This window comes from Musa acuminata, chromosome BXJ3-3, assembly GCF_036884655.1.
Source record: "Musa acuminata AAA Group cultivar baxijiao chromosome BXJ3-3, Cavendish_Baxijiao_AAA, whole genome shotgun sequence".
Lineage (NCBI taxonomy): Eukaryota > Viridiplantae > Streptophyta > Magnoliopsida > Zingiberales > Musaceae > Musa > Musa acuminata.
Window position 1 is genome coordinate 8,910,062 of NC_088351.1, and position 23,423 is coordinate 8,933,484.

Consider the following 23,423-nt stretch of genomic DNA (forward strand, 5'->3'; position numbering starts at 1 on the left):
CTTGACGTAGCTTGTTCCAAGCGAACTAGCTAGGTAGCTTCAGAGCTTAGGGTCTTAGCTAAGCAGGAGCTCCTGGGAACCATGCTACCATCCACAGCTCTTGGCAACACATGGAACGAACCACCGATAGTGCTTCCAAGAGCGAACTAAAAGACGTATGGGAACTCATCAAAGTCTTTCTGTGTCTCACTATCTCACACTTTCTTTAAGGAAAGAACACACTGATGCTTTATCCTTGGAGAAGATTCTATCAAAGAAAACATACACTCACTGTAATATACACACCATATCTATTAGCAGATTTCCTTCTCGTATATTTGCATGGTTATTGTAGAAGACTGTAGTGCAGATGAAAGTGACTACTTCTCACTGAGAGAGAGAGAGAGAGAGAGAGAGAGAGAGAGAGAGAGGGTGAAAACTAAGGAGGTGGGAGCAAGCCCTTTGTGTAGGGAGATGTGAGCAAGCTCAAGTCTATGGATGGAATTGCTTGTACTGGGAGGGGTAAGGCTCAAAGTTTCTGACATGAGGAAGAGCGAGAGAGAGAGCGAGTGAGTGTGATGGGGAGGGAAAGGATCTTGCTCTGGTTTGCAGTAGTTGGTGGGGGTGTCGTTGACGGCAGGGTGGAGAGAGAGAGAGAGAGAGAGAGAGAGAGAGAGAGAGAGAGAGAGAGAGAGAGAGAGAGAGAGATTTGTATTAGTTAAAAAATTTATTATAAAAAAAATTAAAAAAATGAGGGACATTTGCGAAGATAGATTTTTTTTTTGGTTGAAAATTCGTCCCATCTTTATTTGCTATGAATCAGAAAATAAATAGATAAATAAATAAAGATGACCTCTCGTCGGGGTGGGTGATGAGAGAGAGGTCTCTCTCCTCTGGGGATTGTGTGTGTGTCAAGACATTCTTCCCACGCTCCATCGGGCACGTGGGAGACGACGATGTGACGTTGACGAGTCGCACACGTGTGCAATGTGGCAGGAGACACAGCACATGCTGTTGCGTCTCCCTTCGCTGCTTCAGGGAGCGCTGGCGCTGCTGCATTCAGTGGTCCGATCGCGTGGCCTCATCCCGTCTCCTGTTATTATTCCACGTCCAACACCCGACTCTGCGAGGAAGGAGTTATTGCATCCCCTCCGTCCTTCTCTTTCCTTCTACGTAAATGTATTTGTTGGTGTTGATGGATGATAGTTTGCATAGATATTTTTAATATTAATAATAAATTATGAGATCCAATCTTACATGACATTCATTATAGGATGAGATAATTGATATATTAGCTTCATTAAATCATATTAATTTTGTTAACTCTAAATTTGACTTCAAATATTTCACTAAAATCAGTAATAATTCACCTGACAGACATTTATAAATCAATTTTAATACCAATTCCATGAGACAAAACTGGTATATATATATATATATATATATATATATATATATAAACTGATCAGAAATTGAAAACACACACTCAAACTTCAACCCTGCCAGCAGAACTGACACATAAAGAAAATGCCCAGTGAAAAATCTGCACGTATGATTTCCAATTCCGAACTATTATACATTCAGATCATGCCATGAGAGCTCAGTTTGATCTTTTAGGGTCTTCAAATACAACATGAAGGAGAAGGATTGTTATTCTTAGTTCTCATAAACATATTACACATCTCAGTTTGGATTGGAGGTGGGGGTGCTGTCAACCCATAGCATACTTCTGCGTCCATGCTCGAGCTGTCTCTTCGTATTGAGACCTCTGCATCTTGTACGTGTGGGCGATCTCAGGGACGAGAGGATCGTCAGGATTGGGGTCTGTAAGAAGGGAGGAGATGGAGAGGAGGACCTTTGATATCGTCAGTGCAGGGCTCCACTGCTCCTTGAGGATGTCGAGGCAGATGCTTCCGTTCGAGTTGATATTGGGGTGATAAACCTACAATGATTGACATCCAGAATTAATAAAGTGCTTTTTTTTCGCATCAGCAAACTTGTTTCAGCTTAAAGTTATGGATTTCACAGGCAATCAATTGATCCAAAGCAAAATCTAACATGCGTGACCATGTGGTTCAAATTCCTCTGATACTTTAATCTCAAAGGTATAAGATAATTTGATACAATGGCGCAGCTAGCAAGATATACCAAACCAAAAACAGATAATTTGATCATTGATTTATTAAGAACTATATATATTTTTTCCTGTCGAGCATCCAAATGCCCAATAACACGGCAAAAAACCTTCAAGCTAACTGAGAATATGTAGATCTCAGAAAGGAGAAGAAAGAAAAAGAAACCACTACATACTCCTACTTGATATTAGGTCAACCAGAATGCCGGTTCTGTTTCGATGTACCAATAGAGATATGCACAATCAAGGCCCATGAATGAAGCACCCAAAAATTTCTGGTTTAACCAATAAATACAAACTTCTAAACAAACAAGATCTTAAAATTACTCATTGTTAGAAAGTGTGCCTCTTAATGTTGTTCCACAAATATCCACCTTAAGAATTCGATGCATTGAGAAATTAAAAGCAGGATCATAACATGAAAACACATAAAATGACTAATGCAAGCATGACATCTCTACAGCTAGCTACTTATTAATGTCAACAAAGTGCAATATTAACATTCCTCTTTCAGCAGCAGACAGCAAATGCTGCTTTTATCTATAGATTATTCTACAATGCTCTAGTTTCTGTAACCATACAGGTGAGTTTCGAGGAACTTGAGTATGAAAAATGGTTGTTAATCAGAATTGAATTCAATGCAAGCGCTCCAAGTAACTAAAATAAGCATGTAAAATTCCATGTGAAGAAATATTAGAAAGGTTAAGGACTTCGATTTTATGATTTATGAGTTGAAAGCATGACATAGTTCGAAATACTTGTTAAAAGCAAATGCAGACATTTATGCATATCACATAGCAATTGTAGAGGTGAAAGACGTTGAAACCTTCTAGCAAACAATTGACGATATCTCTGAACAAATTAAGTTCTTTGCAAGACAAATTAGGTGCCAATCTGCTGCAATTGAGTACCAAAGCAATCAAAATAACAGCAATCTCAATTGCTAGTGTCAAATATCCTCTTAGTTTATGTGATAACAAGAACCAGTCATTATACCTGCAGACACATTTCTAGCACAGATCATGCAACAAAAAGTGTTGCGGGCAAGAATAAAATGAAAATCAATATACACACTTATTTCTGCTCACCTTTGTCTGGAAGTTGACTTTTGGAGGCTTAAATGGATAGTCAGGTGGAAAATGTATCTTAACAAAGAACACTCCACCTGCATAAGGACTGTCTGCAGGACCCATGATTGTTGCCTGCCATTGGAAGAGATCTTCCCCAACAGGTCCAGCACTGCATGATGTTGGAGGATCCCTCTGCAAATCCATTAATTCCTTCTGAATCCGTTTGCTAGCCATAGTGTCTTGTGATTTTCTAAAATATGTCAGAATAGGGAATATATCCATAAGCAAACAGATTGTCTTTAAGGAAACAAAAAAAAAATTTCTCCAGGAACAGAATTTTGCAGAAAACTAAAAAGCAAGTGGACAGCTGATGAAAATATAAGCCAAAACTTAACCACAAGGAAATCCAAGAGATGAGTTAATTGAACACACCTTAACCTATGCAATATCTTGCACATATTACACAAACAACAACAGACAGCAGACAATTTATGTTAGGTGTTTCCAAGATATAAAAGCAAGAAGTTCATTTTTCAACTCGCCATGTATTAGATATGAGAGCTTTATGATATAATTGCTAGAAGAATCCTGGAAGTTAAAGATAAGTAATATTGTTAAGTTTCCTCGAGTCAAAAGATACACACATATTGATGGTTAGGCCTTCTTCTGCCTAACTAATGGTATTTGCGACACATAGAACACAACAGCAGGCATTTCGAGTACCATTATACGCCAGCACACAAACATCCAGGCCATGCACAAACAAAAGAAATACTACTAATACAAAGATTTATGTCAATGGCCAATCGGAAAAAGCTCTTTTGTTGCATGCCCAAGATTTCTCAGATGTCAATACGTCGGCTTTACAAGGTCACCAATCACTAAACGCGCACATCGACCAGAAACATATGTGGATAGAAGATGCTGATTTTTAAGAATAAGGGAATAACTAATTTTGTCTACCCTTGGATCACCTCTCTCTATTCTGATGTCAAAAGTTTCAGTATTGGATACAGAGGCTCAACATGGCCCGTAACCTATCTGGCCATGATGGTTCTACAATTATATTCTGACCTGTTGGAAGATTGTTATGTAGTACTCCAGTTTATAACAAATCCGATGGCGGGCTAGAATCATAGCAGCAGGCAAGCAACCAACGCATCAACTAGCTACCAAGGGAAAAAAGAGTCTGCTCACCAACCATGTTCCTATACATCAAAGTTAAGAACTCCACTCAGGTCCTAGGAATACTAGAGCCACATATTTACCAGAATAGGCCATATAACAAAAATCTTTACGTCCGGGCATCATTCTTGAGCAAGAAAACCAAAACATAAAAAATGAATAGGCGATGTAACAAAAAACCGATCTTTAGTTCTGAAAACTAAGTAAAACAAAGAATAAACTTCATAAATGAGCAGGAAATCAAAAAGCCCTTGTTCTCGATGTAAAAGTCAACGAAATCTTTCGCTCATATCCGTTTGAACCCGTGGAACACAGGGTTGGTAAGACGATGAGCTACCTCGAAACAGATCAACGAGATCTAACTGTTACCCATACGAAAAGCGGCGCAGATACGGCAGGGATCCATCTCTAAGCTACTTTACCCATCTAAACAAGAAAATTCTTCGAAACAGGGGTGGAAAACAGGAAAAGCTCTACGGAAGAACAAAATAACGTCTATAGACCATTAAATTGTTCCGATTCGAGAAGAATTAAGCAGCGACCGTGAAGAAAAAAAGGAGGCGACCTGCTTACAGATCGGAAGAGTTGGATCGATGCGAGGTCCACCGCCGGCTTTGACAAGGAACGAAAGAGGGAGAGAGAGGCGTGAAAAGGCGACGGCGGTATAAGGAGAGTAGACGTCGTATCAGGTCACCTCCCGGTTACCGTTAAGCACAAGAGAACCGTTATTATGTATTATACGGATAATATCGGGTAAAACTTAACGGTCATTATGTTTTGTAACGGTAAATGTGCGTTGGCAGTGACGGTAAGTGCCGAATGTGATGGTATTTTTATCTGGATAACGTTGACATGTGCATGCAACGAATTCGAATTTAACCGGCGATTTTAATCGTAGCTGCATTCTTACGTCCTTCTGCGCTCGCGCCTACCTGCGTCACCTACCCGTTCCGCGATTGGAAGGTTGCGTGGGACCTTAGCGATAAGGTCGGTCAACGGCCAATATATATATATATATATATATAACGCTACTCTTTCCCATCACACCCGCATGCCGATTCTCTCGTAAACGGCGGGTCCCACACGAGCAATCTCCCGATGAAGCACTGAAAAGAGATGGTGAGGCTAGAAAGAAGTACAATTGCTCCATGACACGTATCACTAAGGTGTACAGGAAGTCTCAAGGCATACGAGTACAGAATACAAGGCACCAGTGCATGAGCGTACCTATACGTGCATTGCAGAGACAAAACTTGGAGTTGGTTTATGCTTATGCCCACAGAGGAAGTTCCACTTCTTACCGCAACAGGGAACAATTTTGCTTACGTTGTGCACCAAAAAACAATGCCATCGGCATGTAGTCCCCTCGCCGCAGTCGTCTCCGGCACCGAGGCTCAACAAAACATTCTCTTCTGAATCAACAAAAAAGCAAGCTAATCATCAGAGAACAAAATTTTAGATGGATATTTTGAGTTTAAGTTGGAAAATTAGCTCTCACATTTCATCTCAAGTATAAGAGGATGATATGGGAAAAACTTAGCTAATCATCGAAGAGTAGTGTCGATGACATGCATCAAATTTATGGATGATACCACCATACATATTGAACTATTATCACAAATAAATTGGTTGATAAAAATGTGCAGCTCCATATAAACCAATGAGAAAGTTTTATATGATTTGCACTTTAAGCGAAATAAAATATATAACAAGATTTTACCTCAAGTTTCAAGTCCTGCAATGCATCTAACGACTCGGCAAATTCCAGTTGCTTCATGACCGTGGCATGCAATACCTGAAACAGATATAATTTTAGAGATGCACTGACAAAACCAGGAATCAAAAACCCCTACACAGAGCAGCAAGGTAATGAGTGCCAAATGCTACAACTTTGATATGGCTTGAAACTAACAAGGTTCCTAAACTTTAAAAGTTCAAACTGAATATATTAGATCCAAATAAGAAGCCTAATAGACTCTCCTAGTTAACGCTATACAACATAATAGACTGTCAAGGATGCCAAATAGGAGAGAGATGCGAAAGATAAAAAACTCTTCCTAGAAAGGAATACCAAGTGAATAATGAACCCAACATCTAAGCATGTCTGCCCACAACTAGTTAGCTCTTCAGAAAAGATCCTTCGGTGACAGAAATTCTCTTTCAAATGTTTGCCATTGATACTTTTATGAAACAACAATTCCAATAAAGCATAGACAAAGACAAAGGATCTGAGAGAATTAAGGATATGCGAATTCACAAAAGGTAGTTTTCCTGTACATGAAATAATTTGATCCTCATTTATCATATAGCAGAAAATGTCATTAAAATATATAACAAGTGCTAAAATCAATTGGACAGAAGCCCTAATTTATTCATTGAGAAAAAAACTTTTGATAGAAAGTTGTTCCAAGCATAGATACAAAGAAAAAGGGAGAAGATTATATATACAACAAAGACATGATTCCTATCTTGAATATACTAATATAACAGTATTATGGAGGTAGATAGCAGGATGATATAAACTTACCCTTTTGGTCTTTTCTAGATCAAACTCAACATGCTTTATTCGATCCCAAGATTCAAGTAGCATATGCTCTTTCTCCGAAGGAATCTCAGCAGGCTTCTTGGTGAGCTCATCAAACATCATTTCTAGCCTTTTAATCCGCTCCAAACAAGGACCCAAATGATCTTCAAGGTTTTTCACTGTTGAACTGTGCTGGACAGCCAAATTCTGAGCGTCTGAAGTACGGATGTTGCTCAATTTTCTCTTTCTAAAACCATCAACGTGAAAGAATAATAGAATTTTGACTAAGGAAGCTATTAATACTCTTGAAAACAACTGAAAAATCCCTTCTCCTGTATCCTCCTTGGTGACAGGGTGACTTGCCATGCTCAAACTATCTGAGAACAACAAATACAAATCAAGACTTTTGAAGACTAAGAGATGAGAATTTGTTGCCTAAACAAAAGGAAGATTCTCTATTGGAACAACCCAGCTTGCAATACCATGTTGATTCGATGTTGAAAAGCCATACGATCTCTGTTCCTCGTATTTTATATCTTTTGTCTTTTCATAAGATTGTTCTCCTCTTCTAACACAATCCATAGCCTTGTCGACCACAACAAAGTGTTCATCACAACTATAGTAAGCTGTTGAATCTCTTGCTCTGATCTGCATTTATCATCAAGAAACAATGGCATGGAGCAGTTGTGATATATCCCAAGGGGAACAAAAATCATCATCAAATAAACTAATATTATCTACCCTATCTTTTTAAGATAGTGATTAACATGCATTCACAAGAACACCATAGTTGTGATGACCACTTTCTCATCATTCTCACTAAAAGAATTAATTAGGATATAAAACAATTAGACGCAAACAAGGATACAAGAAAATGAAAAAGAAACCATAAATGACCTTTTTAGCAAATTTGAAAGACAGAAATTGACAGTTTAGAGAGTGATTTACTAATGTAAGCACCTCCAGAATTTAGTTGTATTTTTTCAAAGGTTATTGTGAAAAGAAGATATTAGCATATAAAATTAGCATATATTGTATGGAAGATGGTTTGTGCATAAACAAACCCTCTCCTCTTTTTCTTTTTGGTCCCGTTTCCATATTCAAATTACAAGGGTAGAATCCTTAATTTTAAAGGATTTATCAGGAAATTCTTTCAATTTCTGAGCAATGGGAAAAAATTCATTCTGAAATATCTCTAGTATCATGTATCATACATTGCATAATAGAAAAGAAAAGATGGCATTAGGTAATTATTTGTTGAAAGGATAAAACATTTTGCTCATGCTGCCCCTTTCAGATCACTTATTTCAGTTAGCTTTTCAAATGAACACTACATCAAGGTTGTTGACGATAGATTTTACAGAACCATTAGAATTTTCACTGGAAAATTGAGAACTGCACTATAACAAAATAAAACACAACATGAGGTCTTCAAAACCAGGAGAGTGAAGAAATCTCACTTCTTCACGTACTGGAGCTAAACGGCTATGCTCAACAGGTTTGAAAACAAGATCATCAACATCTGATCCAGATTCAAGTGTCCATGTATCGCTACTTCTTCCCTGACAATAACACAGACTCAAATATTTTACAGGAAGATCATTGCATAATGTAACTGCAAAAAGATAGGAATAAAAAAGATAGAACAGATGAAAAAAACACTTACCTTCAAAAAATATGACCCTACAAAAGCTTCATCTCCACCTGACATTCGTCTAGTATGCCTTAGTGAATCTGCTTCAGCATTATATTCAAGCTAAAATTTGAAAGATATTGGTAAGAACTTTTCCCCTGTTTTTCTTGTTTGATAGACGTAAAATAAAAAAAAGCAAATCCCTTCTGGTATCAAGGTATTCATCCAAACAGGACATTATCACATAAAGGAGGATATATCTTTTAGAATTGCTAATTCAAGTTCGATTAGAAAACAGGTGACACTTCGAGCATGAAATCCTGAAATGTTCAAGACAAATGGTTTCATGCTTAAAGAAGACTAAGCGGAAAACCCAGTTTGGCTAATTGTATTCCTTGAACAAAAGGAAGCATCAATGCATGGGTCACAATGAATGGAATAAGAAAACTATCACTCAATCAGTTCATCCTCGTGGGATCAAAACTTTCAAATAGAATAGTTGGTTGCTCTATTAGTTGATCAAACCTAACCTAGTGGAATGACGGTGAACAAATGGGAATGTAAATGTTTACTTCAGTTAAGTGAACGAATTGTACCTTCATAATGTTAGGATCATTCCATGGTCCTTTATTAGACTTCAAACACCCGCCTTCAACAGAGCATGTACATGTACCACCCAAAAAATCTGGAAGTTGGCTGAAATGTGACAAACATATATAAGTTACTAAACCATAAAAAAAGAACCACCATCAAAATCGACATCAATATCAATATCAATATCAAGAGAGTATAATATGCCCTTAACCTTGAGTCAATGATTTCAAGTAATGCACTCTGATATTTTGTTCCCAATACCTGCATGATAAAATATTTATTCATGTATATTGTGGTCCAAATACCGGCAAAACAAATCCCTTTGCATGTCAGGACACTTACATGTATCTTTGCTGTTGTTTTTGGGTCAAGAAAACCCTTTACAGTGTTCCAGAGAAGCCTAAAGCCATGACCAGCATTGACAATAAACATCTGATGTAGAGTCTGCATTTTAACAAGTGGGGTATCTCTATCTTAATACAAATGAATAAAAATAATGCAATGTTATTAGGATAAAGTCAAGTACCTCAGGGTAGTAATCTCCATCAATTTTTTGCATTTTAAGCAAGAGGTCTCTTGCTGTTTTGCCGAAATTCTTCAAACCCTGCACCAAAGAGAACGCATACTGATTCAGAGAAATCAACCCGAACAGCTTCTCACTTCCAGCACCTTGAACATCTCAGTATTTTATATAAACAACAATATATCTTCATCACAGTCTGCTTAAACAAGTCAAATCTGGAAAGGAACCACATACCACCCCATGCACATCCAAAATAGTCGTGGTTGAGTCAATGTGCCTTTTTGCTGCAATCGAACAAGCCGGAAACTTTTCATGTAGAGCTTTCTCAAACTCCTGGACATGAAATTTTATGTACCGTTCTACTGTAGTGATGTGCATAAGCTTATTCGGCTCTACTTTCCCAAGCCTCTCAATGTAAACAGGTCTTCCCTCTTTATCAACTCCATGGTAGCCCTGAGGATAATGCTGTAAAACTTCTTCCAGCTCCTCAAAGTTAAAATCCTTGCATCCAGTAGTGTTGTGCATTGTATATGTCAGCATTCACTGATATAATTTTCATCTAGCTTAACAGAACACGTGACCTTCTAGATAATAATTCTTAACATAATTCAAAAATATAATAGAATTCCAAAAAGACAACTGAAGGAATAAAATATGGGTATCTGAACCAAGAACAGTCTGCAATAAAAGTTAAACGACAAAAGGAAAATGGAGGTTATTCATATGTGCAGGATCCATAAGGGAAAAACAAGAGAAGTAGAACATTACAAACAATAGTTTCATCAGCTAGTATGGTTGCAAGGTTCAAAATGCTGACACGATTGTCATCAATTTGGCTTCCAACTTGTTCCCATAAGAAAAGCATTTCTATGTGGGTTTTATAGTACTATAACTTTTGCACCCTAAAGGATGTTTTCCAAGATCTGCAGAGTATCATAATATATTCTTCAATAATTTCAAAATCATCTAAACTCATATATCTAGTTCCAAGAGTAGAAGATCAATGTCTATATGAGCGCTAATTTGGCAGTAACTTTTGCGTAAGCAAAAGGAGATAATTCAAATTACATGTTAAAAGGTAAAATTGATGAATGAAAATTCCCTAAAAAGGAACTTAAATTAATCTATACAAAAAAAAAGTTCAAATAATCAGTGTTATGACCCAACTGATTGGAAAAAATGATCATTCAAGTGCATGAAAAATGCATGCGAATGAGAAAGTAATGAGCAGTTTCATTTCACGATAAAAAACAGCCTGGAATAATCTAATTCAAACATGAATTCCTTTTGTTTTTTCTTTTATGTTAAAATTATCTCAATGCAATTTTGTTGGATCTCAACTAGTCTTGTGGCACTAAAATCTCTCAGAGCCATTGCAAGGCAAGACACTCTTGGCACAATAACAGGGAAGAACAACATGACCCACACTAATATGGGGTATGTGTGCGGTTAAGTTATACTGTGTTTACTCCTGCAAGCATAAACTCTGGTCACCCAGGTTGTGAAGAAGCAACCTTACCCAGGTCACCCAGTACACAAGTGGCAAAATATGAACCTCAAAATAGCATCTGAACTGAACCTATTTAAATATGACAAACTTTTTTTCTTTTGAAAAATCAGCAGCGAATAGATATCTGATATGACTATCTTTAGTTGCACATACGATATCTAACTAGCTTATTATGGCAACATACCTCCAAAATTGTGTCTGTTCCAAATTCTTTTCTCCAATGAAGCATATCAGCCCACATTTGAACTGCTTTCTCATGCTCAAATTTTCTCGTTTTCAAAAATCTGCATCATGTAAGTTTGTCGGTAAGCAATCAGGAAAACCAAATACTGAAAAAGCAAGTTACCTAGAAAAACGAGCCATACAGAGTTACATTCTGGAAGCGCATATATTCTTCAATAAAATGCATCGACCCAATTGGATCAAAAATGCTTGCAGTTGGCTTAATACAGTTTTAAGTTAAATCCAACTAATTAAAGATATTCATAGCATGCTCAAGTACAGATTGTGACAGTTCAGGCAGCTAATAAGCCCAACAAAAAGTTTTTACAAAAGCACAAATACTATAACCAAAATCACAATTTCTGATGGTGAAAAACAACCTGAGCATCATATGATAGTCATCGTGTTTATCAGGCAATAAGTCCCTGAAAATTAGCTCCTTACGGAATGCATAGACTGCCCGTTCCTCTTCCACATCCCTGACATCCTCAATTGACACTGAAGAAGTCCTATGGACACTTCTCCTCTTCCCTCGTTTCCTGAGAGAGTGGGTGAATCGTGAAGAAGCATTTAATGCCTTTTTCTTTAGAGACCCGATGGTCAATCTTCTTCTTTCATCTTCCGAACTCTCCACATCTGATCTCTTTCCTTTTCTCTCCTCCCAAGCATGCAACCCTTCAAGACCTTCAACATGACAAACAGCAATAAGGTGGGTCTCTAGCAGCATTTCATAATCCGAAGAAACACAGAGACGTGAATTAGAACAGCCGTACCAGTCATTTTCGGGCAGCAGAGGCGGGACTCTGGTTGACCTTACCCTTCTGAAGAGATGGTCGTGGCGTTAATTATGCAAATATAGATCTTTATAGATCACCAGGAGCCTACGCCTCCATCTAGTTAGGATCAGAGACAAAACAACACAGGAGAGAATTAAGTGTCATTACCGAAAGTCTCTGCACATATTAGCCAAGACAAAATTTATGCAACTTTTGCAGGAGCTAATACCAAAACAAAAACAATAAAGAAGAGAAAACAATTACTATTGTTGCCGACAAACTTGCAATTCATCAGAACTATTGCAACTCTCATCACCCCCTACTCGTTTCTAATTGAGCGGATGAAATCATGAAACTGTGGACTGATTCATTCTGTAGCTTTAAAACTAAGTAACTTGGAAAAATCAGAAGAAAATGCAAGTTGAGGTAGGAGAACCTAATCGCCTTGCCAAGTCCATCAACAAATCAACAACTTTAAGACGCCATTAGTAAAGTAAGGAAAAACAGTACTTCTTTAAAGACAGCTAAAAAGAAAGAGACGACAGGTTAACGATCTTCACTTGTTCACATTCACAGAGTACCTACTCTCAAGAAGAAGTCATCGATTCCACATCAAATTCTCCTTCGGAAAGAGCAATCAAGAAACCGTCAGAGAATTCCCTCATTCGATGCAAATCACGAGAGAGACGTACCCTCTTGCGGCGAGGAGAGGGCGATCCTTCGTCGCCGCCGGTCTCCAAATCTAGATCAGTAAGACAGATCACAAGATTCCCCACACCGATGGAATCGAATAGGAAACCGGGAATCCTCACTCCCAATGGAACCTGTTCTTCTTGCAATTGGGATCGGGAGCGAAACACAAAGGCGGGTTTTAACGGCGATAAGAATCCACCAAGAAGGAAAACTAAAACCCAAATACACGAAATGAATCGGAAGATCCGCGGACTCCGCTCGCGCTCTCTCTCTCTCTCTCTCTCGTGGTGGTAAGAGGATGGAGTCAATGCGAAGCGTGCAAAAGGATCGCTTTCGGCTGTATCTCGAGGTGGACTCCGGTGAAAAGAACAGATCGGCGATTCTTGGAAAAGACTACGGCGCGAGATTCTTTTTCCTTTCCTTTTCTTCCAATTGCTTTGGCGACTTTTAAGGCACAGCGCCGCGTTTGACTTGGCTCGAGAAATGGAACGAATAAGCGACTCTTGCGTTCAATAACAGTAATATAATATTTCTAATTAATATTATTAATTAACATTAATAACGGGGACTTGCTTCTCTCATCGGCGTGCGACGAGGAAACGGGACCCAGGCGCGCGTGCTGTGGCCCCTGCTCGAAGAGACGTCCGTCACGCTTCCCCTCCCGTTGAATGCGGATAGGCTGTCTCGCCCAAGGCAGGATTCCGGAGGAAGAATCCCACCACAATGGGGAGCGCGGAGCAACGCAGCATTCGCAGCGTTCGGGATTCGTAGATTTTCCCGTACGCTGTTCGCACGCTTCCTTGCGTTCCGTTCGTCAGCCAAGGCGCGCTTTTTAACGACCACCAACACTCGAATGCCATCACCACTCACGCGCCCTTGGCGTGCTGCCACTCGCCGATTAAATCGTCACCCCGATCTACGAAGCCTCGTTGCCGCCACCGTGAAATTATTCACCAATTCGTTTCGAGACCGACCCGATCCCCGGCGACTTACCCTACGCGGGCGGCACCTGTGGGGGCCTCGCTACCTCCAGTAAACATGCGGGTAGTTCGACTAGACGTCCACGGACTAGTCGATCAACCGCTGTTCCATCTCGCCCGGTGAATATATATTAATAATAAATTAATTGCTACTATTAACATCAACTAACAATACTTGCTATTATTCATTAAGACAGAGTCAAATGCTAATGTTGTATGAAAAGTAGCAAAGATAGGTAAAGAACTTGCAACTCTTATAAGTTCAGATACTATCATCTATAAATAAAAAAGATAAAATAAGACTGGAACATTAATCGAGCAGGCAGTCATATATTGATTCAAACTATGATTTATAGGTTTGATTTAAAGTTGTTATTATGATTCTCCTCATGGCTGCTCAATGTCAATTCTGAGGTCCTGCTAGTCTGAACACTACCCTACATTTATTGGTCAAATGTCATGAAGCAAAATGGAAGCATCACTAACATGAGGGCACCATCCAATTGCTTTTCTAAAGTTGGGTCGAAAGTACGAAGCACATCATGCACTGAGTGAGGCAGGACCACAGTGAGAACAAGATAACTTGGATTTGATATCTTAGTCCAAACTTATCATCCAACCAATCCTTATCCTTAGAAAGAGATGGAAAACAGAGGAAAAGCTGCAGTGGGGAGAGGGGGGTTTACCTCGGGAATGCTGGCTGTCAAATGCTGAAGGTAGAGGAGGAGCATGAAAAAGTAATGATGCTTTGCGTCCCAGAATTTTCATCAATGGTACATACAATTGAGCTGCAATAGAAAAGACTTGCAAAGGATTAGCTGCTGAAAATTCAGATTTAAGGAGCAAGCAAACTGCATATATGAAAGCATCATAGGTAGTGTAGCTAAGGATGCATAAGAAAGAAAGCAGCAAACAAGATTCTTCCAACTGGTCATACTGCAAGACTGATTCAAATGTAGTAAATGTAGTATAAACATTGACAGAAGAAAGCCTCATTGTCCACCACCCTTGCACCAGGGAGAAGCCAAGCTGTATTTTCCTAGACAGGATTAGGAAGCCAAGGAACATACAGAAGCTATTTGCACCAAACATGAGTGTTCTCTAAGTTCTGTTCAGAGTCCTGCAACCAGGGGCATATTTTGCATCATAGGAGAAAATGCACAAAGTATCCTACACATTTGCTATAATCAAGAATACACAACATTAGTTCTTTCTTGATTCAGTTAGAAGTATGCCGATTATCAAGCATCCTCAGCATAGTTTCACTCGAAATTACGTAACAAAAAAAGTAGAAAGAAGCTGCATATCAGAATCAGAGTACAAACATAAATCAAAAGAAATAACAAAATCCAGTGTTCCTTGCTTTCTATTTTCATAATAAAAAGAATACGTATTTCCGTAACTAGTGATTTTGTCGATCTTATTGATCCACCAATGCTACTTTTATTAATAATACTAAAGGCAAAAGATTGCAATATTAACAAAGGTATTCTCATCAAAAGCGACATCAAAATTTGAACCCATTTCTTTCTAGCAGTCTGCCCATATGACCAAGAAAACAATACACTTAGGCATGAATGGTATCAAGAACACTCCATAAGAAGAACTAAGAATCTAGTTTATCCTCTTACTTATCTCTGACCCACCCTATTATTATTATTTAAATTTCCCAATCACATGATGTTATTGGCAACATATATTACTTCTTGGACCATTCAATACTCTCTAAAGTGGGAAGTATTTAGGTTTGTAAATCCATCCATGTGCTTCCACTTACAATATGTCCCAAACTACAAATTGAATAAAGCAATAAAAAATGATAAGCAATGGTAATAGCTATAGATGTCAAGAACCAGATGCTATACAGCTTTCCTTTATGATAAACATTAGGCTGTCGCTAAGATGATATTGGAGCACTAGAAAATGGTAATCGGATGATATGTAGAACACATGAGAAAAATAAACATCAGGCATTCGCCAGGACCAGCCAAACACTCAAAATTTAATATTCATTACTTCAACACACAAAAGAATGGCTCAAAGGAGATAAAAAACAATACAACAAGAGAAAGCACTAAATGAAGTGCCACAGTGCCAAATAAAAATGAAAATGACATTTGAATAGAATTTAATCAGTCAAGGAAGATGATGTGGGCACATAAAAGAACAAACCTGCGCACACCATGAGGCGGGAGGATCCCTCTACAAATCCTGCAGCTCCTTCAAATCAGCTTCAAGGCCGAAATAGCAATCAATGAATATTGAAGGACAATACAGGATGCAAAAGCAAGAACCTGGGAAATCTACGTAACCATTGAGGAAATCACTATTGAATCACCCGTCCCTAAAGAAAGAATATGGAGCTGAGCCTTGGTAACAGTTCAAAAGATCATAGAACAAGCTTTTGGTCCCACACCCAAAGATCCAATTATTTCAACCAAAAATCCACAAAAACAAGTTCAAAATTAGGATAGCAGCACAGAGGTTAGCAGTCTCATGCTTCAACCAAGAATCATACGAGAAGACATGGGTATCCTATGATGACTAAAGCAAATAAAGAAACCTCTCACATCGAACTCAAGAACCCTAACTTGGGAGCCAGATCCACTCACAACGACAGAACAATCTATTAAATCAAGAAGGATTCGGTCGATCATCTCCCTCTCCCTCTCACTCCATTGCTTCTTGCTTGCAGGGCTTATTTATAGACCGTGGGAATGGAAAAATGCTTCACATCACTCCAGTCACTATGAAAGGAGCAACTTCAAACGTGGTGAAATCCAGATGTTGAATTGAAGTGATTGATGAATCAAACTTGCTCTTTCCTTGAAATCTGAGCCTCGTCTTGGCACCAACTCTGTCTTCCTATGCACTAGGCTGGCTGATCCTGCATTCCTGTCAAGCTTCAGGCTCTCTCAAGGAATTGTCATGTGAAAGGCTTTTGAGCAGCTTTCCGGTGCCACCATGGTCACCATTAACGGATCTGTGAGGGCCAGTCTTGGCAGAACCTGAGCTATTGTCAACATAGCTGCAGGCAGAAATGTCTCCTCCAGGTGTCTCGGCAAGTTCACCACTTAGTTGTTGCTGCTCCTTAATGATCGTCTTAAGATATTTGCCTTGGGCTTCTATCCTTCGCTGCAGTTGCCTTTGCACCTGTCAAAGTGCATGTCATGACATCTCTCTCCAAAATTACATCAGAGTCACAGTCAGACAAGTTAGATAAGAAACAGAAAGTGTAGAATCACAAGAAAGTTCTCTATCAGAGAATTCAGTATAGAATTTAGGAGAGAACCAAAACAAGCAAACAAAACCATCAATTACATCCCCATTATGGTTGACCTGGTTTCTTGCACTTGTATATAATGAGAAAAAAGTAGCATTATAATCAACTCTTAAGAGAGAATATGAACAGGAACTGTCAGCAGGTGCAGGACATTTACAATGATTTACAAGGGTATTAATGAGTGGGATTCTTCAGTGTGGCTAGTGTATCATAGGTCACATAATCATGAAAAATGTACAGGCAAAGTCAGATTTCTTATAATCATTTTCCAAGGTCACATATATGCAATGGGAAAAACTGATTGCATTGATGCATCACTTCATTTGATGGTGTGTTTTATGTTAGCTAAAACCTACAGTTGTTCCTACAAATCAACAATTACTGCTTTGTATCTGTTGGAGTTCATTTGAAATTTGCATGTTTTCTTCATCATAGTTGCCTTTTCCAAAGCAGTATTTTTACATTTAGATGGCACTTCCTGATGAACCAATTTGAAAATTCTGCCAACTTATAACTTATAAAGCTATCTAAAACAATCTAGTAACAACCAAGATGAAAAAGCTAAATCATCAACTCAAAGCTCATATATGCATATAAAAAAACTCACCTCTGATTGTTCATGAAGCCGCTTTTGCACCTCCATCTGCAACTTAAGTGCTTCAGTTATTTGTGTTCCACTGAGACAACAAAAGCTAAAGGAGTTTACCATGATAAAAAATCTTTATGCAACTTCCTGTCAAGGAAATACAAACTCAAATGCGTGGAGAAAAGACAATCAGCATACCTAACAAGAAGAAATGATCAATTGTTTTCAAACGACATGTTATAGACCAGAAAAACCAAGAGCTTCGTCTACTATATAGCATAACAAACCAAAAGGTGCATAATGGAAAAAATGAACAAATATACATCTTTTCTGAAAGTAAAAAGAAAATCATAACTAATTTAAGTTCGTGCTACTATTACAGTACCAGTGTGATCATAAGTTTTAAATATCTGACCATGTGATGTAAAATCAGTAATACCACATTTGCTGGCACAAACCACTTAATTTTTATATGCAAGTCCAACAAAATTCTGTTCAAGCTTGTTAGCCAGAAACTCCAACCTAGTGGCTAATAAAAGCTACAACGACAACATCAAGGCATGAAGTATAATCTATTTGAGGTTCTACATGGATGTTTTCCCACATTGAGCTTGAATGAGGCAATATCACTCGGTCCCCACTGATGCTTTCAGAAATCCAAAAATAGTTTTCCAGGACACACTTCCTAGATTCTTTCTTTCTCTGAATATCTCTACAAGGACACTTTTCCTATATGAAACCTGCTACTTTTTCTGTGCCCACAGGCTAGCTAGCAACTTGCTCAATAGATATCCCTAGTCCAAAAACTAAAATTCTTTGGTAAATTGCTAATAGTTCAATTCTTTTGGTGCTAAACAACTACATAGTGTTTTTGGCTATGTTTGATTTTCCTGTTGTTCTTTTTCTCTCATTCAAAGGACATGTATCCTTACCAACAGAGTACTTTTCCTTTTGGTTATGCCCTTTGAAACAATGAGATCCCAGTAGGAAGTCTTGTCCTTCAAAATCTGTGTCTAGATCATTTACGCGAGCTTAAATTTCATAACCATGAATATAAATGTATTTGCCACTATGATGAACTGCTCTTTCCACAATTAGTTAAATTGCAGCAATGCTAAGCATGCCAGTAACAGTTTGGCACTTGAATAACATAGCTACCAAGCATCAAACAACAAATGCCATCACAAGTGAGTTTATAGAATGATGTCTAGCCATCCCAAATGATCATTAATGTTGATGGGATAAACTTGAACTACTTTTCAAAAAATGCAAAAGTCTAAGACACAATTGCTAGTTTGGTGTTTGTCTGTGTCATAAAACACATCAATTTACTTACGAGGAACTTTCAAGTCCAGAAGACACGCCATCAGGATCCTTCTTTTCGGACTTGGCATCTACATCATTGGAAACATAGTAAAATCAAACCTATGGCCAGATATTAGTTTTTCCTTCAGATAATTAGCTATATGATGAGGATATGATTTCCTCAGTGTACTAAAAACTCAGTAAAGTTTAGCTAACATGTTTGTAATATACCTACCATCAGCTGAAGAATCAGGAACACATTTTGCAAGCCTGTATTTCTGGGTGCACCATCAGATCTTTAGTTTGTCAAAAGCAAGAATCTAAAACCAAATTTTATGGTGAAAAACATCCATAAGTACCTGTAAGTGACTCTTGACATGGTATATGGTTAGCCCTGCCACACCCATGATTCTAAGAACTCCTTTTGGAGTTGCTCCTGTCATAGGGGAGAGTATTTAGGTAGTGTTATACAGAAGACTACAAAATTAGATGATTAAATAACCTAACATGCTTTCAAACTCAGCTTAACTGAGAGGTTCTTTTGCTCAACTGTTCATTGGAAATACCAAAAATTCTGACAAAAGACTACACTATCGGTGGATAACTATACCAAGATATAAGCTTTTAGTTTCACTCTGATATGCTATAGGAAAGAACCAAGGAGCTTAACTAATTCAAATTAGGCAATTAAATTAAAACATAAAAAAGATATCTGAAATCCTGCTATAGACCACAATCAGATGTAAAAGTTTCTGCTAACTAAAAGATAACCTCATCAAAATAATATGGGTACTAAAGAATTTTATGTCAAAAGATATTGCAACAATAGTTGCAGAACTATAAGAAATCAATTAACCCGAGAGATGAAGAAAACTTTCAGTGTAATAACAAGCTTTTACTATTAAAGCAAGCAATTTAAGTGTATCAGGACAACGGATTCTGTTTTGTACTCATCAGGTGTCCTCATTAAATTACCCTATGTGCTACAAAAAGGTACAGAAAAGGAACTTCCAATTCAATTGTCCTTTCAGAAGGATGAATAAGGAAGGCATCGCACAGTTTGCAATCAATTAAGGAGAAAAATACATGAAAGAAACATATTGGACTACACTGTTCATTGGAAATACCAAAAATTCTGACAAAAGACTACACTATTGGTGGATAACTATACCAAGATCTAAGCTTTTAGTTTCACTCTGATATATAGGAAAGAACCAAGGAGCTTAACTAATTCAAATAAGGCGATTATATAAAAACATAAAAAAAATATATCTGAAATCCTGCTATAGACCACAATGAGATGTAAAAGTCGCTGCTAACTAAAAGATAACATCAACAAAATAATATGGGTTCTAAAGAATTTTATGTCGAAAGATATTGTAACAATAGTTGCAGAACTATAAGAAATCAATTAACTCAACAGATGAAAACTTTCTAACACCTCGATTAGTCCCATATCGAAAGTGTGCAAGATTAAGATTGACTTATAATGATTTGATGAGTATACAATTATCAATTTCAGCCTAAGTATTTTGACCAATGGTTTACGTCAAACAAAATTGATGGGACAATTAACCCATCATGCTCGGGTCGTGATATTTGGTATCAGAGTCGACTTATTATTTGAGTATAGTGAGGGGGCTCAAGTAGGAAGATCTGTATCCTCCTAATAATTTCAAGAAAAAACCAGTTGATCATGCACTAACTCTCTGGGCCACCAAGCTGTGTCACAACAAGCACAAAACTATCATGAAGCTCATTTGTCCATCGTAAATGTCGTCTTGATGTCAAATTATGATTATCGGAGTTGTTCCTTCCACTGTTTGGGACCATTTTGTTGGTACGCAGTTCTACTTACTGGTCATCATCAAGTGATTTTTTAAATATTGAACTTGTACTATGCTAGGATTTGACTTGGGCAATGCTAGGCCTTAACAAGGACGTCAAGTCCTTGAGTGAGAAAATTATAACACCACAATTAGTCTCATATCAAAAGTAGACAAGATTATATTGACTTATAAGGGTCTGATGAGTGTACTACGCTTAGGCCAAACGAAGTTGATGGACCAGTTAGCCCATCAGACCGGGGTCATGACACTTTCAACGTAATAACAAGCTTTTACTATTAAAGCAAGCAGTTTAAGAGTATCAAGACACTGGATTTTGTTTTGTATTCATCAGGTTATTACGCTAGTATAAAAAAGGAACTTCTTTTTGGAAGGATAAATAGGGAAGGCATTTCACATTTTGCAATTAATTAAGGAGAAAAACACATGAAAGAAACATATAGGAAGATTTGTATCCTCCTAATAATTTCAGGAAAAAACCAGTTGATCATGCACTTACTCTCTGGTCCACCAAGCTGTGTCACAGCAAGTACAAAACGATCATGAAGCTCATTTGTCCATCGTAAACGTTGTCTTGATGCCAAATTATGATTATCGGAGTTGTTCCCTCCACTGTTTAGGACCATTCTGTTGGTACGCAGTTCTACTTACTGGTCATGAGCAAGTGACTTTTTAAATATTGAACTTGTACTCAAGATTTGCATGGGTTGATATGTTTCTCATCATCTGCGAAGAAGACGTCAACAAAGTAATCACAACAGTTATACACCACACACTAGCTCACTTGTAAAAACTTAAAAAAGTGTAAAATCGAAATCAGATTTTCAATAAATGTGATTGTATGTCAGATAAGAGATGTGGCAGTTTTACATACTATGCATTAGATAAAAGTAAAACAGGAAAAGGATAAACAGAAGTATATAGGTAAGGTGGAAGCTCCACAGAGCAACATGTAGATCATTGTGTTTCCACTCAAATTTACTAAAGCAGCCATAACATAAGAATTATTAACCCTCAGGACCCTCAGGTAAGCAGCTACTCAATGTAATTACGTGTCGACAATGAGACCTCTATAGTTCAATTGCTACAGCAACTACAAAAAAAACGTGATACGTAAAAAATGGTCCATGAGAACACTTAAACTAGTCACATCCACAGCTCTTTTCTAAAATGAGATACTTTATAGAAACTTTCTTTAGTTTTAGATAAAGAAGATTTATTCTGCTAAGTTGCTAGATGATGTCTTTAATTGTGAGTGAAACTGTAAGTCACCTCCGAAAATTCCAGGTTTTGGAGCTCGAGTTTCATAAAAAGGAATCAGAGACATAGAACAAACACTTCTACAGCTGGGAGTGAAAAGAAAATAATTTTTGCTTTAAATTGATCTCAAATTTGCTAATAGAACGACTATAAATCTGGATGATTTACACAGCTTGATCGCTAGAAAATAATGGCATAAGGGTTTTCCTGAGGCATGGGGATTCTTGTCTTAAATAAGTTATGTTCTCCTCCAAACAAAAGATTGAACCATATTATAGGTTAGTATTATGATGAAATCTTACCTCAATATTCGTAATTTTGCTGCCGCAAAAGAACAAGAAAATTTTCACACACATCGTAAGCAATCAGCAGCCCGTATCTAGTCTATCGACTAAGCAATCAGGTCGTTGCTGCCTAGCGACAGTAGAAACAACACAGGGCACCTTCATAACCTTTTTTCTCAAAGATTAGGCTTTCGGAGTTCGTTCTTTACCACTTTTCCGAAATTAAATACATCATTCATCATGCGTCACAACTCAGCATCCAGTAAATCACGAGACCCAAATCCACAAAAAACCAAGTTACGTACCCAGATTAGCAAAGCCACGCGCCAATTCCCAGCTCCAGCGCGGATCGAAAACGCGTTCTCCGAGGCTCCGCCTGAGACCGATCAACCGTCAAAAAAGCAGGAATGAACCGAATCAAGAACAAATTTGAACGAATAAGAGCCGTCAAAGCGAAGCTTCTTGATGGAGATCGAGGAATCATTAGATGGAAATCGAGGTTCTCGGCGAGTCCGATTACACGATCAGAGATCCGCCAGCCTCCGCCCTCGCTCTCGCTCTCGCTTTCCACAGTATGTCCCAGTTGCCCAAGGGCGGAATCCGAGGGTGTCCGCCTCGAGGAGCAGCGGATCCGTTTCAAGCATCGCTCTACCGACGATCCTCGAATAGCTCACGTGGCATCTTCCAGACGCCACACGAGTAGAAACTAAGTTCTCGAGTGACACGTGCTCTACAACATCGGGGCTTGTGTTGTCAAGATCGTGCGACGCAGTTGACGGCATCTAATTCTAGCGGAATCCGACCGCCTGACCCTGCGCGACGTAGGCGATACCGTGACACGACGGACGGTCCAGCTCACAGCCTGCTGGGGCCCGCATTCCCGACCCAATAGCGGTGCGCATCACCCTGTTTGGTTGCTCGGCCGAGACGCAGGAGTAAGTAGTACGGATCTGAAACAGGGTCGCCCGATCTTGTGATTGGCGGAAGTAGGTGCTCCGTGCCTCGGCCGAGACAGGTGAGCTCGACACCTGCTGC

At 38.4% G+C, this 23,423-nt stretch overlaps 3 protein-coding genes across 10 annotated transcripts; all 3 read right to left on the reverse strand.

Annotated features, from left to right (window-relative positions):
• Nucleotides 1-1,514: 1,514 nt before the first annotated feature.
• On the reverse strand, nucleotides 1,515-5,087 carry LOC135633750 (ubiquitin-conjugating enzyme E2-17 kDa-like). 3 transcript variants are annotated; one of them, XM_065143620.1, is made up of 3 exons: nucleotides 4,934-5,087; nucleotides 3,202-3,433; nucleotides 1,515-1,921 (listed from the first exon to the last, which is right to left on the reverse strand). In XM_065143620.1, the coding sequence occupies exons 2-3, from the start codon at nucleotides 3,415-3,417 to the stop codon at nucleotides 1,691-1,693; spliced, it is 447 nt and encodes a 148-aa protein (XP_064999692.1). In that variant the 5' UTR covers nucleotides 3,418-3,433; nucleotides 4,934-5,087; the 3' UTR covers nucleotides 1,515-1,690. The 3 variants fall into 3 exon arrangements, with proteins under 3 accessions (XP_064999692.1, XP_064999693.1, XP_064999694.1); XM_065143621.1 differs by having other exon boundaries at nucleotides 4,942-5,068; XM_065143622.1 differs by lacking the exon at nucleotides 4,934-5,087 and adding an exon at nucleotides 4,258-4,391.
• Nucleotides 5,088-5,488: 401 nt separating this feature from the next.
• Nucleotides 5,489-13,256, reverse strand: LOC103977955 (phosphatidylinositol/phosphatidylcholine transfer protein SFH13). Of its 5 annotated transcripts, XM_065143619.1 has the most exons (16): nucleotides 12,843-13,256; nucleotides 12,736-12,772; nucleotides 12,148-12,267; nucleotides 11,755-12,058; nucleotides 11,337-11,436; nucleotides 9,877-10,143; nucleotides 9,646-9,723; nucleotides 9,462-9,563; nucleotides 9,331-9,380; nucleotides 9,122-9,221; nucleotides 8,559-8,648; nucleotides 8,353-8,454; nucleotides 7,375-7,540; nucleotides 6,896-7,269; nucleotides 6,089-6,163; nucleotides 5,489-5,780 (listed from the first exon to the last, which is right to left on the reverse strand). In XM_065143619.1, the coding sequence occupies exons 3-16, from the start codon at nucleotides 12,152-12,154 to the stop codon at nucleotides 5,763-5,765; spliced, it is 1,833 nt and encodes a 610-aa protein (XP_064999691.1). In that variant the 5' UTR covers nucleotides 12,155-12,267; nucleotides 12,736-12,772; nucleotides 12,843-13,256; the 3' UTR covers nucleotides 5,489-5,762. The 5 variants fall into 5 exon arrangements, with proteins under 5 accessions (XP_064999691.1, XP_064999687.1, XP_064999688.1 ...); XM_065143615.1 differs by lacking the exon at nucleotides 12,736-12,772; XM_065143616.1 differs by having other exon boundaries at nucleotides 12,736-13,256.
• Nucleotides 13,257-16,267: 3,011 nt separating this feature from the next.
• Nucleotides 16,268-23,389, reverse strand: LOC103978119 (myb family transcription factor PHL7). 2 transcript variants are annotated; one of them, XM_065143111.1, is made up of 7 exons: nucleotides 22,694-23,389; nucleotides 21,344-21,570; nucleotides 19,357-19,433; nucleotides 19,233-19,275; nucleotides 19,029-19,086; nucleotides 17,714-17,783; nucleotides 16,268-16,976 (listed from the first exon to the last, which is right to left on the reverse strand). In XM_065143111.1, the coding sequence occupies exons 2-7, from the start codon at nucleotides 21,468-21,470 to the stop codon at nucleotides 16,722-16,724; spliced, it is 630 nt and encodes a 209-aa protein (XP_064999183.1). In that variant the 5' UTR covers nucleotides 21,471-21,570; nucleotides 22,694-23,389; the 3' UTR covers nucleotides 16,268-16,721. The 2 variants fall into 2 exon arrangements, with proteins under 2 accessions (XP_064999183.1, XP_018679298.1); XM_018823753.2 differs by having other exon boundaries at nucleotides 17,714-17,798.
• Between the last annotated feature and the right edge of the window lie 34 nt (nucleotides 23,390-23,423).

What these genes read in the sequence shown, in the direction of transcription:
- LOC103977955 (XM_065143615.1), bottom strand. An exon ending in ATGGAGATTACTACCCTGAG is followed by an intron (nt 9,564 to 9,645) that starts GTACTTGACTTT and finishes GTTAAAATGCAG; the next exon opens with ACTCTACATCAGATGTTTAT. An exon ending in CTTGAAATCATTGACTCAAG is followed by an intron (nt 9,222 to 9,330) that starts GTTAAGGGCATA and finishes GTCACATTTCAG; the next exon opens with CCAACTTCCAGATTTTTTGG.
- LOC103978119 (XM_018823753.2), bottom strand. Translation starts at nt 21,470, where the DNA reads ATGGTCCTAAACAGTGGAGGGAACAACTCCGATAATCATAATTTGGCA. An exon ending in ATGTCAAGAGTCACTTACAG is followed by an intron (nt 19,276 to 19,356) that starts GTACTTATGGAT and finishes TGGTGCACCCAG; the next exon opens with AAATACAGGCTTGCAAAATG. An exon ending in TCTGGACTTGAAAGTTCCTC is followed by an intron (nt 17,799 to 19,028) that starts GTAAGTAAATTG and finishes AAACTCCTTTAG; the next exon opens with CTTTTGTTGTCTCAGTGGAA.
- LOC135633750 (XM_065143620.1), bottom strand. Translation starts at nt 3,417, where the DNA reads ATGGCTAGCAAACGGATTCAGAAGGAATTAATGGATTTGCAGAGGGAT. An exon ending in AAGTCAACTTCCAGACAAAG is followed by an intron (nt 1,922 to 3,201) that starts GTGAGCAGAAAT and finishes CAATCATTGTAG; the next exon opens with GTTTATCACCCCAATATCAA.